The sequence below is a fragment of the Miniopterus natalensis genome, chromosome 2, assembly GCF_054644295.1.
Source record: "Miniopterus natalensis isolate mMinNat1 chromosome 2, mMinNat1.hap1, whole genome shotgun sequence".
Taxonomy (NCBI): domain Eukaryota; kingdom Metazoa; phylum Chordata; class Mammalia; order Chiroptera; family Miniopteridae; genus Miniopterus; species Miniopterus natalensis.
The window spans coordinates 118,359,919-118,379,700 of NC_142082.1; the positions used below are offsets into that span (position 1 = coordinate 118,359,919).

General features: G+C 39.0%; 2 protein-coding genes across 2 annotated transcripts in view; one reads left to right on the top strand and one right to left on the bottom strand.

Annotated features, from left to right (window-relative positions):
* METTL25 (methyltransferase like 25) overlaps positions 1-11,017 on the bottom strand; it is a 91,452-nt gene extending 80,435 nt beyond the window's left edge. Inside the window, exon 1 of the mRNA XM_016199425.2 lies at positions 10,771-11,017. Within this exon, the coding sequence (XP_016054911.2) occupies positions 10,771-11,008 (238 nt within the window). The 5' untranslated portion in view covers positions 11,009-11,017. The remainder of the gene's footprint in view (positions 1-10,770) is intronic.
* Positions 11,018-11,042: 25 nt separating this feature from the next.
* Positions 11,043-18,789, top strand: CCDC59 (coiled-coil domain containing 59). Its single transcript, XM_087814517.1, has 4 exons — positions 11,043-11,348; positions 12,307-12,622; positions 15,067-15,166; positions 17,787-18,789. The coding sequence occupies exons 1-4, from the start codon at positions 11,195-11,197 to the stop codon at positions 17,946-17,948; spliced, it is 732 nt and encodes a 243-aa protein (XP_087670643.1). The 5' UTR covers positions 11,043-11,194; the 3' UTR covers positions 17,949-18,789.
* The last annotated feature ends 993 nt before the right edge of the window (positions 18,790-19,782 follow it).

Here is a 19,782-nt window from a genome sequence, read left to right on the forward strand (position 1 = left end):
AAAAAACAAAATTAATTCCAGATCGTAAAACTTCAAAAAATTGATGTTATCATTATAAAGGATACTTTAAAAAATGAATGTATTTCAGCACATTAAGTGCTCTGAAAGCAGTCTCTTGTTCTTTGTTAGTTCCTATCACAGACACTCCCTTTCTACGACAACAGCTGGTCATTCCTGAATACCCCAGGAGACTCTACTCCCCACCGTGCCTCAACAATGCCACTATCTTAGGAACCAACACTACCATTGATCTCTTACTGAGACCAGTATTTCTCTTCTATATATTGACATGGGCCTACACTTCCAGGCTTTCAATAATAATAGAGGTTTCTCAGATTTTTATTACTGAGGAAAGACACATAAAAGACTTTTTGTCCCAGGTAAACTGCAATTGTAAGTATAATTAAATTACTAAAAAGGGATTTTCAGAGAGTAAAAGTAAGTCACAACTCTCCCTTAAAATTGTACTTTTTTGTGCATTTCATTAACTTGAGTTTAATTTCTTCTATTATTCTTATTCTAAACTCCATTACTTACATTTCACCATTAATATGAAATACATGCCCATATATTTTACTGTCCCATAACTAAATTCAGTTATAATCAGTTGCCAAGTGAAAGAAACATGCAAAAGGAATTTGCATTAAATACACATTTTCCTCTATCTAGTTCCTACTGCATACTTCCTGCAGACTTTGTTGTTTACTTGCTTAATTTTTGTAATGTGCACAATTCATAAACATCAAATAAATTTTATTCTTTAGGGGCTATTATTCAAGGCGGTTGTTGTACAGAGAATAAACATAAAATGTCAGCCTATTAACTTTAAGTTCGCCATTTCAATTTAAACAATCAAATAAGGGGGAAGAATTAAGCTTTGGTAAATGACAATTGGTGCCAATTCCCCTCGGAAACAGAGGAACCACTTCAGCACTTGAGTAAGATCAATTGAACAAGCGTTTGGAAATAGGTAAATACACCATATGAAGAAACAAAACGTTACAAGAAGAAAATGAAGAATGAGCACAGGAGTGGGTATAAATCAAGGTAAATTCAAAGAGCTCTGTGATAGTAAGAATGCTTCCAACGTCACCTCCCGGGGTGTAAAAGCAAAAGCCTATGAGTCACCTAAACATGTATGTGAAGTTTTGTGTCTATTTGTGAGCATAGATGCTCTACTGGGGTTACCTCAAATTCAATGTATCTAAAACAGAATGCATTATTTCCCCAAATGGCTCCTCTGCTGATTTTCCTAATTTTGCTAATAGTATTATTCATTATTCTTCTTCAAGACATTCCCACAGTCAAAATCTTGGAATTACCTTTAACTCCTCCATTCCTTTGAACTCTATATAAATATCAGTGATAAAGAACTACTGTACCAATTTTCTTTTTACAACATCTTTTAAAACTGTTACTTCATTTTATTAATTAATTTTTAATGAAATCTATTGGGGTGACATTGGTTATTAAAATTATATAGGTCTCAGGTGTACAATTCTATAATACATCATCTGTATATTGTATTGTGTGTTCACACCCCAAGTCAAGTCTCCTTCCGTCACCATCTATCCCCCCTTTACCTTCTCCTACCTCCCCCCATTCCCCTTTCCCTCTGGCAATCACCATCAATTCCTTTCCATTTCCATCTTGCCCCAGGAACACCGTTTGTCTCTAGACTACCACAAAGGGATCGTAACCCATGTCCCCAAGGAAGGATGATTCCAAATAATTTGACAGATCAGTCTCCAGAAATTGGCTACAATATTTTTTCTAACCTTGTAGCTATTTATAAGTTTATGAATACTTTGCTCTGTGTTCCTTACCGTCTCTAAATATCTTCACTCTTTTGCTTACACTGTTCTACTTACCATATACTCTCTACTCAGCCATATTAGATTCAACAAACATTTAATGAGAGCCTACTATGTGGTACTTATTATACACTAGATACCAGAACTCAGAGTAGGAGAGTCAAAGGCAACAAATCATTATAATACAACGTGCTAAGTGCTCTAATAAAGGTAGGAGTAAAGGAATATGTAGATGACTAGTTTGGTTATTAATTTAGTGTAATTTGACCTGGGCTTTGAAAGAAGAAAAGAAATAAAGGAGCCTGGCTGGGGGTGGCTCAGCAGTTGAGCATCGACCTAGGATCCAGGAGATTGTGGTTCGATTCCCGGGGTCGGGGGCTCGATCCCCAGTTGGGGCCGTGCAGGAAGGAGGCAGCCGCAGCCGATCAATAACGACTCTCTCATCATTGATGTTTCTATCTCTCTCTCTCCCTCCCTCTCTCTGAAATCAATAAAGATATATTTATAAATAAATAAATAAATAAATAAATAAATAAATAAATAAATAAAGGAATGTTTACTGAATAGATGGGGTGGGAGAGCTCCAGGCAAAGAGGATAGCATGCACAAAATTACAGAGGGGAAAAATACATGGCCTATCAGGAAACAAAGCAGCTGAAGTATAAGGTATACGGGTAGAGAGAGAATGGCAAAAAAAAAGCATTGATAATGCTATACCACTCCCTCATACTCCCTCCCTTCAACTTTGGTTGAAGACCTATCTTACAAATTGAAAACTGATATCACATTACTGCAGCCACCTTCATGATTAAAGCTGATTTGGAATTAGATCATGTAGGAAGTTCAATCATTTATTAACTTGACTGACCCAACAATGACTGTCACAAGTTTTTTCATCCCAAGACTTAGGTTGTTCCAGGCCCTCAACACGATTACGGCTTTAATAGCAGGGACTACTAAGGTATGGAGATTAAAAACTTTAAATCATTATATTTCCATAGGATCTGAGCACTAAATGTTCCAGAACTATTTTCAGTTCTCAGTCTCCTTTCAGAGTGTGAGGCAAACTCCTGAACTCATTTTTAAGGGGCACAAGGAAAACTGACTGAAGCCCACAAACCAAGAGCCATAATCTCTAGTACTTTGGGGAGCCAGGAAGATTAATTCTGTTTAAGAAGCGAGGATTGGGAAAGAGGATACACCCCAATATAAAGGAGCTACTTACCACACAGAGATATACAACAAAATGGCCAGATTCTCTGATTTCTTTCAGAGAAGCTGCAATTCCACACAGATTTGTGTGTGTGTGTGTGTGTGTGTGTGAATTTTGAAATGTTTGCTAAAAATATTTTAAAAAGTAAATGCTTATTGGTCATGCAAGACATGTTTATAAGTCATGTGACACCGGGGTTGGCTATTTTTCCACCTCAGGTATTGATGAACACCCTATGCAGTTACTTCTTAAATGAGAGAACTGGGGCCTACAGCTGAATGTCCTGTGCAAGATACACAGCTAATCAGAGTTAGAGACTGAAAGAAGCAGGTCTTCTGACTCTGGGCTTCTGCCTCTACCTGAGGGGAGCAGAATACAGAGAAGACAACAAATGTTTATTATGCTGACTCACTTACATGGGTAGGACTTAACATCTATCACATTTACTTTTATACAACCTATTCAGACCAGAATCTATTCCCAGTTTTTTAAATGAAAAACAAACAAACAAAACAAACCCAAACACTGAGGCTCAAAAGCTTAACTAATTTACACAAGATTACATGGCACTAAAGCACCAGAGCAAGGATTCAAAACTATACATCATAACCACAAGACCCATATTCTTTCTATGTTGCCTATTTGCTTTAATAGTGGAGATTCCAGGTAGAAAGGCGACAGTAGACAAGGCAAGAAGGTGAAGAACTTCATTTTGTATAAAATGGAGACCTATGATAGCTTTTGTGCAGAGGAATGACAAGACCAGAACTATGATTTTGAAAGATACCTGGAGATGTTTGAATAAAAAAGCAATTGAAAAATAGAGTCTGAAGGCAAGAAAAAGAGCTCATAGTTATTGCTAAATTTCTGTTGCAAGAATAAAAAAGGAGGGGGCCTAACTATTTGTTGTGGAAATAGGAAGCTGCAGATCCAAGAGAAATCAAGGAGGAAGAGTTGGGAGATTATGAGCCTGAGTAATGGGAAGGATGTTAACGCTGTTTATGGAGGAGCTCACAGAGGTGATGAGATGAAAAAAATACACATAAACCCCAGCAGTCACGAAGCCATGTAGGCAAGTTGTTGTTTTTTTCTTTGTAAATCAGGGAAGGAATCTAAATTATGACAAACCATGAAGACAGATTACTGTAACTGCAACCTTCCAGTAAAAGATTAAATGATTTGACATAATTTAAACAAACAACATAAATGGATATCTAAACAAGTAGAAAGCATTCAAATTTGTTCTGATTAGCTAAACAAATGTGTAATTTAAGTAGAATGAGAGTACTCTCCATGAATTTTATTTTACTGAACTTTTTAATAATTGAAAGAACAGGGGTGGTGTGGGGTGGAGAACAGAAATGTGTGTGGAGAGGTTACCATTAAAGATTAGAATATAAATTCAAATTCTAAATGGTCTCATCTACAGAAATGTGAAGAACTTTCTATATATCAAATAAACAAAGTATGATGACCAATTATCCTGGGCTTCTGCAGATTTGTTTGCATTTTTGCTCACCCTTACTTACAATTACAGTAGCAACCCAGGAATAGGGCTAATAACTTGCTGATATCTTGCTGTGGTGTGATTTTTTTCCCCACACTTGAAGTTTCCTAAAAAGACCCAGAAAAACTACAAAAGGGAAAACAGAGTTCAGGATAAAATACATAAGGAAAGTGAGTGAGCGAAAGTTAAATACAACAGAGCAAAACAGATGACATTAATTCTCTCTCCTCACTTTCTATTTCCAACATGCTTTCTGGCTCCATGTGTTCCAAATTACAGGTGAGCACAATTTCAGCGCACCACAAGTCACCACCATCCCCACAACCAACAAAAACTGCTTAGGATGGCCAAAAAGAAATTTAATCTATTAAATGCAATAAAGACAGCTCCACAAAATAATAGCCTATCATGGGCATATACTTTCTGTATTGTTCAGTTAAAATACAGCAAATTAATTATACAGATGCTCACCAAAAGGAACCTGGCCAGTGTTTATCACTGTTATCTGCTAGAGAAATTGCCTGACCTCTTCAAGCTGCCATGACCCGAAGCCTCCCTGGACTATTTTAATAGCCTCTATCTTGTCTTCCTGCTTCCTGCCTTAGCTCCCAATAGCCTCTTCTACACACAGAAGTCAGAGTCATCCCTTTGAAACATAAATCACGTATCACACCACCAAACGAAATCCTTAAAGAGCTTTCCATTTTACTCAAAGTACAAGCCAAGCCTACAAGTCCTACATGAAGTTGCCCCAGGCCACCTCTCAAACCTCATCTCTTACCAGTCTAACCTAAACAGCTTGGCTGTGCTTCCAACACAGCCTGCAGGCTCCAGCTTGGGAGCCTGCTCATCACTCGGCCTGAACACTCCTCCCTCAGACTGGCTCTCACTTTCTTCAAGTGAGACTGGCTGCAGGACTGGCTCTCTGTCTTCAAGTCTCTGTTCAAATTCTGTCTTGATAGATAGGACTTCCTGATCATGATCACTGTATCTAAAATAGCATTTCTCTCCACAGCACAGTCATCTCTCATTTCTCCTTGCCTGTCTGTATTTACTTTTTTCACTGTATTTACTGCTACCTGATATTACATAGAGAGTTTACTATTGTGCACGAAAAGGGGCCACATGCTATACCTGAAAAACTCAGGGCAGGCCTGCATGGTGGCCTTTCAAACTCAGAGACCTATAGTAACCACAAGGATGCTCTGAAATTAAAACTTTTTAGCTAAAAGCAGTCTATGGTGGGTAGTCCTAAGGCAGCATTTTTCCCTAACAAAGGTTAATTTTCACCTTAACTAAGACTGTTGATTGTCTTTTTCCATCTACAACAACATATCATTGGAATGTGAAAGTAATTTTCCTTTCCCTGCTCTCGCCTCTAGGCCCCTCAAAGCACAGGCACAGCTCTTCAGAGACCACAAATCCCCTCACTGTTGCTGAGTTAATAGTTGACTATTAACTATCCTGCACCCACCTAAGTAAAAGTGTGTCCATCACTTTACTTTTCATCCAATCCCAGAGGTTTCCCTGCTTTGCGTTCCCCTGCCTCCCTAATCTATCACCAATGAATTTCATGTAACCCACTTATGTCTCCTCTTTTGATTATAACATATAAAACAAAGTGCAAACCTGCCATTCTCTGGAGTGTTATCTCAATCCGTTGAGATTCTTTTTCCCTGCATAGCGTCGACAGTTTGGCTCAAATAAACTCATAAAAAAAATTCTTCACAGGTTTGAATGTTTTTTTTGTTAACACTATGTATCAACCCTCACTAAACATCAGTTCCATGTGAGCAGAGGCTTTGTTGTGTTCAATAAGGTAATTGCAGGGCCCAGAACAAGGGCTGGTAGTAGATGGTGTCAATAAACATCAGCCAAATACACGAGTGGATTAAGTGCTGCTATTTATTAGGCATATTCTTAACCCTTTCTATGTATTAATTCATTTTACCTTCATAGTACTCCACCAAGTAGGTAATATAATTATCCCCATTTTACAGATGAGGAACTGAGGCACAAATAATTAAAGCCCAAGTTAACAAAGCTAGTAAGGGGGGGGGGGTCGGCAGGACTTGAATCCACATAGTCTGTCTGCAAAGCCCATTGTATTCATCTGCTCAGGCTGTCATAACAACATACCACAGACCAGGTGGCCTAAACAACAAATACATTTTCTTTCTCACAGCTCTGGAACCTGAAGGTCCAAGATCAAGGTGCTGCCAGAGTAGGTTTCTGATGAAGCCTGTCTCCTTTGCTTACAGATGGCTGCCTTCTCGCTATATCCTCACATAGTTTCCCAGTGTGAGCCCTCCTGGTGTCTCGTCCTCCTATTGGATTAGGGCTCCACCCAAGTGACCTCATTAAACTAATTACCTTCTAAAGGCCCCATCTCCAAATACAGTCACATTGGTGATTAGAGCTTCAACAGGAATTTTGGAGGGACACAACTGAATCCATAACACCACCCATAATTTATGCCCTTGAAATATATAGTTATTTTCAACATCTTTCTTTTTTATTTTGGAGAAAAATCAAGATATTTTTCAGCTAGGGCTTTTTAGCTGAACAGAGGAGAAGAAACTTTCAGGACTCTGACTGGGCCAGAAGATCACCTGGCAAGGGAAATCTACTGAAATGGCTACACTGAGGATTTTCAGAAACAACTTGGTCTCATAAAACACCAAATGATTGTGCCAAACATCTGTTAGTGTACTTCCATATTCTGTGCATTAACTTGTTGCAGCTCTGGGAATTGTGTTTATTTGTAACTCCTCACACAAAACCAGCAGAAAACCATATTCCTTGTGAGTCCCTGATGGAAATCTGTTCCAGTCTCCTTGCTGCTCCTTAAACACACCACGCAAGCTCTCACCTCAGGGCCTTTGCGCTCCCTGTTCTCATTATCTGGAATGCTTTCCCTTCAGATAGCTTCATGACTCATTTTTTCCCTTATTTAGATTTTTTCCAGAGTCATCTCCATGAGGTCTTGCTGCAACAACCTATTTAAAATTGCAAACATACTACTTTCCTGCTACACTTCTCCTTATGTACTCCTTCCTTTTCTACTTAATTTTTCTTTGTGGTATTTTTAAAATTTATTTTATTTTATTATAACTTTTTTTTTGGAATAACTCTTCCCTCTAGAATGCAAGCAAGATGAAGGTGAGGATTTTTGTTTTTCTTTACTGCTAGTCCCCATCTCCTAGAAAGTGCTGGCACACAGGAGACGCTCAGTAATTGCTGAATGAATGAACTTCTCCAACATCACACAGCTGGTAAGTGGTAGAACTGCAGTTTGAAACCTATCAGACTCAAAAGTCTAAAAATTTAACTGCTAAATTATACTATACATAGTAGCTAACAATTTTTAAATAAAGTACAAATATGGTCACAGGATTCTACTGCTCTTCTCTGACACAAACAACAGACTACATGTAGGAATGGAGAAAATGCTCATCTTCAAATAATCTCTACATAAACAAAAATTAATATTCCTTACAAGCATAAATGATAAAAAGTGCATTCTCTTTAACACTGTGGACAAAAGGGGGCCACATGCTAAACTTGAAAAGCTCAGGGCAGGCCTGCATGGCAGCCTTGCAAACTCAAAGACCTAAAATAACCACAAAAATGGTCTGAAATTAAAACTTTTTAAACTAAAAGCAGTCTATGGTGGGTAGTCATACCCAAAGGCAGCATTTTTCCTTCACAAAGGTTAATTTTCACCTTACCTAAACCCTGTCAGTTGTCTTTTGCATCTGAGGTAACATACCTGATTAACAGATGCCTCTGCAAAACAAAGTAATTTCTTCTCTCTCCAGGCCCTCAATGCACCAGGGCAGAGACCAGGAATCTCCTCATTGTTACCGATATCTTGTTAACTGTTGACTGTTAACTGTCCTGTACCCACCAATGTAGAAGTACGTGTCTATCATTTTACTTTTTATCCATTCCTAGAGGTTTCCCCACTTTGCTTTCTCCCACCTCCCTAACCTATCACCAATGGATTTCACGTAACCCACTTACATCTCCCCCTTTGATTGTAATGTATAAAACAAGGTGTAAAACTGCCATTCTCCTGAGCAACACCTCAATCTGTTGAGGTTTTGGCTTCCCGGCAATTGTCAACAGTTGAGCTCAAATAAACTCACAAAAATTCTTCACAGATTTGAATGATTGCTTATGTTAACACACTATAGGCAGCTGGCCATCTGTAAAATGGAATATTTTGTATAAAAAAGTTTGCAGGGCAAAAGATATATTAAAGGTGAACAATCGAGCTCAGGTTCCATTTTTGTTGTATAGATATAAAATTGATTGTAAGGTTTTCCCAAAAGATGTTAGAATTTTTATCTCTAGCCTAAGTAAATGCTGTGGTTCATTCATTTATTTATTTACTTGCCAGATACTTACTATCCACCTACTCTGACATAGTCCTAGGCACTAGGTATGCAGCAGTGAACAAAACAACTCTTGCATCCTTGAAGGGGAAAATAAAACAAAACAAAACAGAAAATAAGAAATGTATTAGTGTCATAAAAAATATTGGTTTTGCTAATAATGGCCTTTGGAATTCAATCCTAAATAATTCAGAGTAGACTTTTCTCACAGTGGCAAATAACTTGGAATCTGGAGTCAGAAGTTTGAAATTCCACCAAGAGCTGTGCCCTTGGCAAATTAACTCCTCAAGCTTCAATTTCATAACTTGGGAGAAACAGAACCCATCCCACAAGGCTGATGTAAAGATTAAAAGAGAAAACATGCAAGAAAACAGTATACGGCAGAGTAAGTAATAAATATCAATTAAACCTATTATTATTATTAGAATACATAAGACAATTGAATTCTCCCTAGAGATAACATCGAGGTCTCAGTTATATTTCAGCTCCAGGCCCAGAAAAGCAACAAAACCAGACCAGTGACCCCATGGCTGACCTCAGGACCAGCTGCACTGGATAATGAGCCCTGCCCTGGCTCCCACCAATCCCTCAGTGGAGACCTAGACCCTGAATGGACACACTTGGAAAGCTGCTAACCATCTCCACCCTGAAAGCCGGGGGGGGGGGGGGGGGGGGGGTCCCTGCGCTCTTCCTACTGCCCTCCCCCCACCCAGGCACATTACCATTAGCTTCCTCACTCCCAAGCTCCAAGGGCCCTTCCTTTGCCTCAGTAATTCGTTTGTCAGCTTATTTCTTCTAGAAATTACTTATTCTACCCCTGTGATTTTATAATCCGAGTTCTTTCCTAGCCAGAACCCAAGCACCGAAGTTGCTGACACCCAGTGCTGTCCCCAAGGCCTACAACAATTCTACATCCAAAATATACTAGCCTTGGTGGAATCTAAGTTTCTTGAGAGCCAGAAACCTCACAGCCTACCAAAAATTCATGGCGCATAATAGGTAACTTATAAACAATTTTCAGATGAACTAGTAAATAGTCCAGATCCTCACTGCTAGTCGGGGCTATAATCTCGTCCCTGCACTGCTGAAACGGTCATCTCTGGCCTCTCAGCTTCTGCCCCGTTGGGCTGTTCTTCAAGTAACTTTCAGAGTTATCTCGCCAAGTGTAAGTTACGTCACTGTAGGGACTGGCTGGCCCCAAAGACTCCATCACCCTCAGGACCCGGATCACCCTCAGGACCCCCATCACCCTCAGGACCCCGTGTCCTCCGGAAGCCAGGGCGCCGGGCGCACGCGCTCCCGCCCTCAGGGCCTCCGCCGCCCCGGGCCGCGGGGAAAGCAGCCTCCGCACAGCTGCTGTCACATTTGCCTATTTTCCTCTTCTCCTTGGCCGTTGTCATCATTTGAAATTATTTGGACCTATTAAGTGTTGATTTACTTTCCGCCGCGTTTCCACAAGGCATCCATCCACAGACTTGGTGAGAACTGGCACCCTTGTCTCCTCCAAGTCGGTGTTGAATTACTAAATGAATGAGCTCCCCTGCCTGTTTCCAGTTGTCTTTAAATTGTGGAAATACACAAACACCCGGGGACCAAAGGGAGGTCCCCGCACGAACCGGGCCCGCCCCTCGGCCGCCCGCAGAGACGGGGCGCGCGGGCCCCGCCCAGGCCCGCCCCGCCCCCGCCCAGGCCCGCCCCCCCTCCCCCGCCCAGGTCCGCCCCCTCCCCTCCCTCCGCCGGCCCATCTGATTCCGCTCGGTTTCCGCTAGAGGGCCGGCTTCCCGCGACCGGCCCTTCTCGCCGCCTCCCAGTCCGCCCCTCCTACCGGCCGATCACCTGCTCCTCCGTCGGCTTCCGCCAGGGGGCGCGCCTCGGCCGTGGACCTCTTCAGCACCTCCAGCACAGTCTCCGGAGGCAAGTCGACCAGGTGGCCCCACACGTTCTCCGTGTAGAAGTCCACAGTATGCGCATTGGAGATGGACAGGGCGTCCCTCAGGAACCGCAGCAGCCCCTGCAACTTGGCACGCAGCGCGGACAAGTCCTGGGTCCCCGGCAGCGGGCGAGAAGCGGCCATGACGCTCACCCTCCTGAGCTGTAGGTGGCGCAAACGTGGTCGTGAGGCTAGGGCTCCGCGGGAAGTAGCACAGGCCTGATGAGTAGAGCTCTGATCCGCACCGGAGGTGGGCGATTGATTGCTTCGGCCTGATGACGTATTTTGACAGCGTCCGTGGTGGTTTTCGGGCGACGCGGTTGGTGTGTGATGGCGCCCGTGAGGCCGGCAGCAAGGTGGCGGAAGGGGAGTTTTGGGACGCCTGACGGAGGAATTTCTCCGATCGGATTCAAGGATAAGAGTGTGAAACAGAGGACTTGGCGCCCTAACCATCAGCAGGCTTTCGTGGGGAGCGTTCGCGAGGGTATGTAAGAAAACAGCCTTGTAAGTCCTCAGGCCTGTTAATTCCTGGAATACGCGACCCACGGAAGCGGGAAGCAGGACTTAGGGACTAGATCGGGCCCTACGTGGGGCAGAGGGAGTCACCCCAGGCCAGCCAAAGCCGCAGGTGTCTCAGCTCTGGATGGGAAGACGAGGCAGTGTTGATAACTGTGGCTTTAAACATCTTCCCTGGCTTACCCCGATTCTTGATAAGAACTCTAACTTACGTTTCTCCACGAAACTAAGAGAGTATCTACGGGTCCATGTGTGTGTGTTATGTATCTGCATTGGTGCATGCATTACGGAAAGGGAGACGGAAGGATAGGGCCAGAAATCTGCCCCACACCCTTGCTGCTTACAAATAACCAGAGCCCTCCAGTCTTCTCTTACTGACTTTCCTTTCCTTTGCCTTGGTTTGTGTTGTCGTTTTGTCTTGTCTGTAAGTTAACTCAGATCTCCTTTGGAAGGTATAAATCTTAATAAATCAGGTAGCTGTTGAGAAAGTCATACACCATCTTCTCTCTTTTGTGTTGAGTTTTAAAAGTAAGTCGTATAGTAGTGTCTCTAAGGTAAAATAATAGCTATGAGGTGTGTGTTTTTTTCTTAAGCATTTATTGAAACCTAGATTAGGTCTGTTAGGTGAATTAAGGAGTTTGTTTTGGTTTGTGAGTGCAATAAACTGGAGTTGTGCAACAACCTAGTCGTTTTACCTTATTTGAGATTCTTATTTGAAGTGTTAATGTTTGCCTTGGCAACCAGCATACTGTTCACTCCATTAGTTTAAATTTGTTATCGTGAAGTAACCTTTCAAAGCAAAACAAAGTAATTCTAGCATCTGGATGTGATGATGGAAAAAGCCTTTTATTTAAAATTAACGGCTACATTTTTCATGCCACTTATTTTCTGAGAAAGTAATTAATGATTTATATTCTTCAATGTAGGACAAGGCTTCGCATTGAGAAGAAAATTGAAGATTCAGCAAAATTACAAGAAATTGCTTTGGCGGAAAAAGAAGGTTCAAACCTCACAGGAATCCCAGTTTAGAGATCGATACCCTGATCATCTGAAACATCTCTATTTAGCTGAAGAGGAAAGACTCAGGAAGCAACTTAGAAAAGTTCCCCAGCCTTTGTCAGAAGAACAAGTTAATCAGGCTTTGCCCACAGAACAATGTAACATTGACCAAGCTTTGTCTGAAGAACATTGTAACATTGACCAGCCTCAGCCAGAAGAACAATGTAAAGAAGAAAGGGTCAAGTATGTATTGTCTGCTTTTGAAATACTTTGTTTTAAATTTAAGTAGTGTTTTGTGAAAGAAATTCTAGGACAATTTATGTAGAAATTGGAATTGTTATTTGAGGCATTTTAGAAGTCACAGCATAATTAGGTGAACACTTTTTTCATGGAGGCTTTCTTTTTATCTTAAATGACCAAATTAGGCTGGGTTAGCTTAATTGATTACATAATGGGATGGGAATTAAATTATCTGGGTTTTAGATTTCAGCCTCTCAAGTACATTAAACTTACATGGACTGGGGTTAATGCCTGTGTTTTAAAAAACTCACTTTTGAGAGGTATAGTTTGGTGGTTAACAGCATGGATGGACTGTGGAGCTGGACTTAACATGTTGGTGCCCAATGTCCTCTTCCCTAAAATGAAAATGATAAGTATTTAATTCCGAGTTGCCACGTTGTACCTCTCCAGAATGAATTATTCACAGACTCTATGGTGTTCCCAACCTATCATGACACTGTGAAGACTAAATGAATTCATTTCTTATAAGATACTTTAAAAAGTATATGGTACATGGGAAGTGCTATGTGAGTGTTAGCTACTGCTGCTGCTGCTGCTACTGTTATTAATCCAGATTTTTTTTCCCCCCCAGAGGATGTGACTTGGTTTCAATTAAAAAAGAAATGGCATAGCTACAAAACACTTTGGTTTTATAAGTGCTAACTTATAATGCTTTCTCTGCACATATCAAGTTTAAAAACTATGCTAAAATCTAAACTTGCAAAGAAGCCAGGTGTTACTTGAGACCATAACCTTTTACTTCACTAAAATTCTGCCCTTTAATTGGAGCTATTTGTGCTAAGTGTAATAGGAACTAGAACTCCAGGGAAAAGTGTAGTTGGGGATAAAGACAGAGACACTAAAATTCAGTTTTTCAGTAGATTTGTCCATCATATTATTGAATAATGGGTGTAAAGCTCAGGCAAAAAATTAGCACTAGAAGTTTAGGAATGAGTTATTTCTAGTGATAATTGAAGTGAGGAGGGCTTAATTATGACACAAGATTATTAGGTAAAAATAATATTTTTAAAGATTTCTTATTTTGATGTGAAAACAGGGAAAAATTATTGAAGAAGTGCCTTAATTGGACAAAGAGGGGAATACAGTAACAGCTATGTCAGAGTAGGAAAATTGTGCAGAGTAGGGATTGGTCCACTCAAATAATAACAGGTCCGAGAAAAACAGGACCAAGAGCAGGTCTTTGGTATTGGGGTCGAGGCAATCATTAGTGACCTTGGAGAGAAGATTTTTCACTAGGTAACCCTGGTGAAGTTTTTACCCTTACATGTAGCATCCAAAGCCAGGATCATGGATATGACTGTCCAAGAAGAATATGGAGACCAAAGAGAGAAACCTTGGGGAAAAACCTGGGGTTAGAAAGAGAAAGACTCTAGCATGGTTTACTGAGAAGGAACAATTAGAAAAGATCAGGAGAAAAGTGTCACCAAAACTAAGGAATGGAATTTTCAAAAGTAGTGAATTGTCAATGAAATGAAACTGAAAAGTTTCATTGACTTGATCATCATTTTGGCTAGAAGGTCAGTACTGTTTTAGCTTGGCTAGTTTGATCACAGTGTTAGAGCAGAAATCAGATTGCAGGGTTAAGTGAATGCGAAGTGGCTGTCTTAGACTGTTCACTGTTCTTTCTAGATGCTTGACTATGAAAGGTGGGGAATGAGTAGAAGAGGGTCTAGAGTTTCTCGATGGGTAATTATGTATTTGCTTACTTTAAGGTCGTTACTGAAATATTTTATACTGTGTTTATGGAGTTGGTATAGTGAAAAGTTGAGAAATGGGGAAAAAGGGAGCTGATTAATGAATTGGATAGCCTAAGGAAACAGATGGAGTGTGGGCCTAAGTGACTGAAGTAACTGCAACAGGGTGGGACACCTTCAGAGAGGTGAGAGGTACTTCGAGATGGAATAGTTCTAAGCGGAGATTCGGTCATTTATGACAGTAGGTGATGGGGAATAGAGACTAAGTGGTCAAAGAATTTTAGGATTAAAGTTCATATATACACACAACTTCCATTATGTCCTTCAATTTAATGCCTTCTTCAATCTGTCATTCCTGTCAGTCATTTGCTGGTTTCCTGTTTTTTCTTTTTAAAATTTTTAACATTCTAGGATCTTTCAAATCTTTCTGTATATTCCCTGGTTGAAATATTTCTCCAAGAGTCTCCACTTACTCCCTTGTAATCTAGCTTGAAAGCTGTAACTTTATTTTTAATAATGTTATTTGTATATTTTATTAATAAGATTTGTGTCCTCTTTTCCCTTTTCTCTTCCCCTTTTATTAATTTGCATTAGTGAGATTTTACTAAACAAGTACTATATTTGACATAGTTGTCATAATTTTGGTGATATTGTCTTTAATCTTTGTGACTTATTTTTCTTTACCTTTTAAAGCTTCATTAATGTTCCAAAGAAAAATAAAAAGAAAACATCAAATCAAAAAGCACAAGAAGAATATGAACAGATACAAGCTAAGCGTGCTGCTAAGAAACAAGTAAGATCTTTAAAAATATCTAGATCCATTTTCCCTATTTATGTTAAACGTATATATAAGCTGTGCTTCTTAGTGTGGGGCACATAGTATGCCCTCTGTAAATATTTGTTGAATAAATGAATGGTATGATCGGAGTTGGAGAATTTCAACATACTTAAATTCCTTGATTGCTTCTATTATCCTTGAGGGGTGGTCAAGAATATGATTTTGAAGATATGCTCATAGGTTAATGATATGAACTTCTGGGATAATGTTTACTAAGAGTTTGGTCCAGGAACTTGCACTTTTAACAAGTACCTCATAAGATTCTTATGTATAATAAAATTTGAGAACCACTGACCTAAGAAAAATATAGATGACTTTCATAATTTTACACTGAAGCAACTAAAAGCCAAAGGGGAGGTGAATAAAATATTTTTTTACTATGGAGACTTGGTCTTTTCAATTAAAAACCCTACTAGAGCCCTGGCTGGGTAGCTCAGTTGGTTGGAGCTTCGTCCCGATGCTCTAAGGTTGCAGGTTTGATCCCCGGTCAGGGCACATACAACAACCAACCAATGAATCCATAAATAAGTGGAACAACAAATAGATATTTCTCTCTCTGTCTTTCTCCCTCTCCCTTCCTCCCTTCCTCCCTCATCTCTCAAAAATAAATAAATACAAATTAAATATAAAAGCCCTACTAGATTAACTTAGCAAAAAGTTACCACTCTCTATAATCATTCATAAACCCAAAATTAGAATAGATTTTTTTCAAGTGAGGAAAACTAAATTATCTAAAGCTTCAACAAAATTGTCATTTTGTTTAATCTGTCATTAAGTTTTTGTTTAGAAGCTTTATTAATCTATCACTTTAAAAAGGATAGTGCATCAATCAACTGTATCCCAAATGTGGCACTGACATATCACTTTTTCTGTATTTTAGCTTTAGAATTTGTGTAATTAAGAAATCTGGGACTCTCTAGCCCAGTCGGGCGTGGCTCAGCGGTTGAGCATTGACCTAGGATCCAGGCGATCGGGTTTTGATTCCCGGTCAAAGCACATACCTGGGTTGGAGGCTCGATCCCAGGGGTGTGCAGGAGGCAGCTGATCAATGACTCTCTCATCATTGATGTTTCTATCTCTCTCCCTCTCCTTTCCTCTCTGTGAAATCAATAAAGATATATTTTTAAAAAAAAGAAATCTGGGACTCTGGAAGTTTCACATCTAAAATTGTTATGATTATTCTTAAACCGGCGGCCGACTAGGATGAAGCAGAAACATTTCTCCATGAAAATTGTAGACCTTTGTTTCATAGCTTGTTACTTTTTGCTTTTTTCTAACCAAGCATTTGATATCTGCCACCTTTGAAAATAGTATACCAGGCGAAGTACAGGGTGGACACCATTATACTGCAAAACATTTAATGTCCTAAATTTCCTTTACATAGATAAATGCTAGACTTTGTAATTATGAAAATTGACAAGTCTCTTAGATTTCAGATGTTAATGCTCAGCATCATTACCTATGAGAAATCAAAATTAAGAACATTAATTAGATAAGAGCTTATAATTGACAGGGAGACTACTTACCTTTTATTTCTTTATTTAGTGAAGCTAGAATCCATGTACCTAAATTCACAAATAAGTTCCAGATCTTTATGTGCTTTTTAAAATAAATAAGGTACCATACCACATGAGAGCATAAGTTTAAGTGATAATGGCATAGCATAATGGAGAATTGCTCTGACTTTGAATTCACAAGATCTGGATGTAAAACTTGGCTGTACCAGTTATTTGGGATCTTGGGTAAGTCACTTTCCATGTTACTGAGCATCAGCTCCTTGTATATAAGATGAAGATAAAAACCTAGCATAAAAGTTTTAAAGAGTGAAATGTACAATGATGTATGTGAAAGTACTTGGTTAATTATAAGTCACCATACAAATTTAAGGCTGTGTCATTTTGAGGCTATATATGTTACAGGGGAAATTGAAAAACAGTGCACATATTACATTATTTGAGAACTTTTGTTTAACTTTTATACTTGATTTAATAAAAATATTATAGTGCATTTCAAGTAGTGCTTCTCGGATCTATACACTATATAACTGAATTCTTTTTCCTTAGACTCAAATGAACTTGAGCCTTTCTCTTAGCAAATGAAATGAGCATGATAATTCTTAAATTGTTAAAAATCACAATGCCTAGCACAATGTTTTGTACATATATGGTGTGTAGCCAAATTTTTTTCTTGAATTAAATCTGTCAGGTGGCAAATTAAAAAGAATGCCAGATATTCTGGAAATGAAGATTTTAGTGTTATATGGACTAGATAAACTGTAAAGTGCCTTTTAACTTTTCAGGAGGTCTAGTTAAATGATGAAGGTATTTCATAAATATGCCTTCTCTCTTCTGTGCTCTGATTTTATTTGCATACAAATAATTAAGTTGTTTAATAACTTTATATTATAGTATATGTTACAGTGCAAAGGCAAAGTACATACTTTAGTAATGGGTAACACTTAACATTTCAAAATAAAAGAGGCAAACCTAAAGCATTAGCGTGACGATAGCTATTTGAACACAATTTCTGGACTATACTATTGGTTACTAATGAAAACTACATATGTTAATTTCAGGAATTTGAGAGGAGAAAGCAAGAGAGAGAAGAAGCTCAAAGGCTCTACAAAAAGAAGAAAATGGAAGTGTTTAAAATACTGAGCAAAAAGACTAAAAAGGGCCAACCAAACTTAAATTTACAGATGGAGTATCTTCTTAAAAAAATACAAGAAAACAATTAAGTCAGACATTTTGTTCTCAATCAAGAATTAAAATATCTTCTGTCTGTTGAGTTCTTTTGTATATATAATGTACTTCCTAACAATTCACTAAATTTGTCCACATAAACTGGATTGCTAAGCTATACAAATACAAAATGTCCAAATATTTTTGTTCATATAAAGGAAAATTTTCTGTATATGCTCTGCATCATATGATTTGTTTCTTATTTATTTGCCTCTGAAGGAATAGTGGCCTGAATAACTTGAAGAGCCTTCTATTTGGGTGATAGGTTCAAGCATTCAATACTTAGTACCATGTAAAATTCAGATGAAAAAAATATTTTGAAAATAAGGGAGCCTAGCTTTTAATGGAGCATTTCAGTGGAATATTTCAATGTAGTAATTAACGGTTTAAAAATGCATTTTAATAATCGAGGTAAAGACTGTCCTTTTAATCTATTTTAAATTAAGCACATGTTACAGGGGAATGGACTTTCCAGGAACCTGAGAGCATGGTGTCTGGGTGCTCAAACTACTTTCTACCCCACCAGTTAACTATGGAGTCTTCATAATTTATAAACATTCCAAAAGTGGATTTACAAGCTTCGTTAGTGTAAGATCTTGGAAACCCAACAGTGTCAGCAAGAATTAAGCTTTCCAGATCCTGCTATTGTGTAAGAACATTGTCACAGGAACATCACTGGTGTTTTCTCTCTTGGTATACTTGTGAGCTGAGATAAAGTGCTGAAATACTGCTCCTCCTACCCTCCTTGCAATCTCTGCAAAATGAGATGCATGACTATCATCATTTTAAACAAGTGACCTTTGTAAAACACTGCATAATAAAGTTTTAAAAATAAGAGATACAGCTTGAAATTGCATTAAAATTTGGGGAGTCCTTGTATTCTGCTGATCACTCTGCACTTAAAAAAAATTGTAATAGGAGATGCTAGGAGGCAACTTAAAAGAGAAGGCAACGCTTTATTGCAGTGAAAAACAATGCTTAGAAATTTGCAATACATAATGTTGCTTTAAAATGGGTGGATGGGGAACATCCAGCCCTCAGTCCAAAATCATTTGGTCTAGCCCTGCCAAGGCAACCACAGGTGGGACTTGAAATTCAATAAATCTAGGAACTTTTTTCATGACTAATTTTTAAGTTGATAATTTTGTATGATGCATAAATGATGTTAATAAAAATACAAATGGCCCTTAGCAGAAAAAATTTTCCCACCCCTGCTTTAAAATAAACAACTCAGAAACCCTACATTTGGCTACATTGGTGAAGACTACATCGTGAAGCAGAGTAGAATATTTCAATTAATTCCTTTATAATGATTTGCCTTTATAATAATTACTTCTAGACACTTTATCAGGGTAGGACAAAACAAGAGATCCAGTCCTCTGGAGAGTAAACATTAGTTCATTTTAACAACTTTGTTGTTGAGCAGTTATATATGCAAGGTTCAGGTTGAGTTATAAAAAATAATAATTTCTTTCTCCAAGGATCTTAGAGGGCAATAAGTGCCAATAATGTCATAGGACAAACAGTAATGTGATGATCATGTTCAAAACGGAAGGTTTGGACTTGGCGTGCACCAGAGAATCACCTCGAGTGCTCACAATGCACATTTGAGGGCCCTACCCCAAGGTTTGGATGGCATCAATGCGCTCAGTAATACATGTTTTAACAACTATAATCTATTGTGGCTGGTCCTCACACCACATTTTGCAAACCATTGGACCAGGGCCTCAGAAGAGGTTTCATCTGGTTGAAGACCTCAGGGGACATTTCATGGATGAGATGGCATGTGAGAAAAGCCTTCAGGATGAAAAGAGAAAAGGTGATGACAGC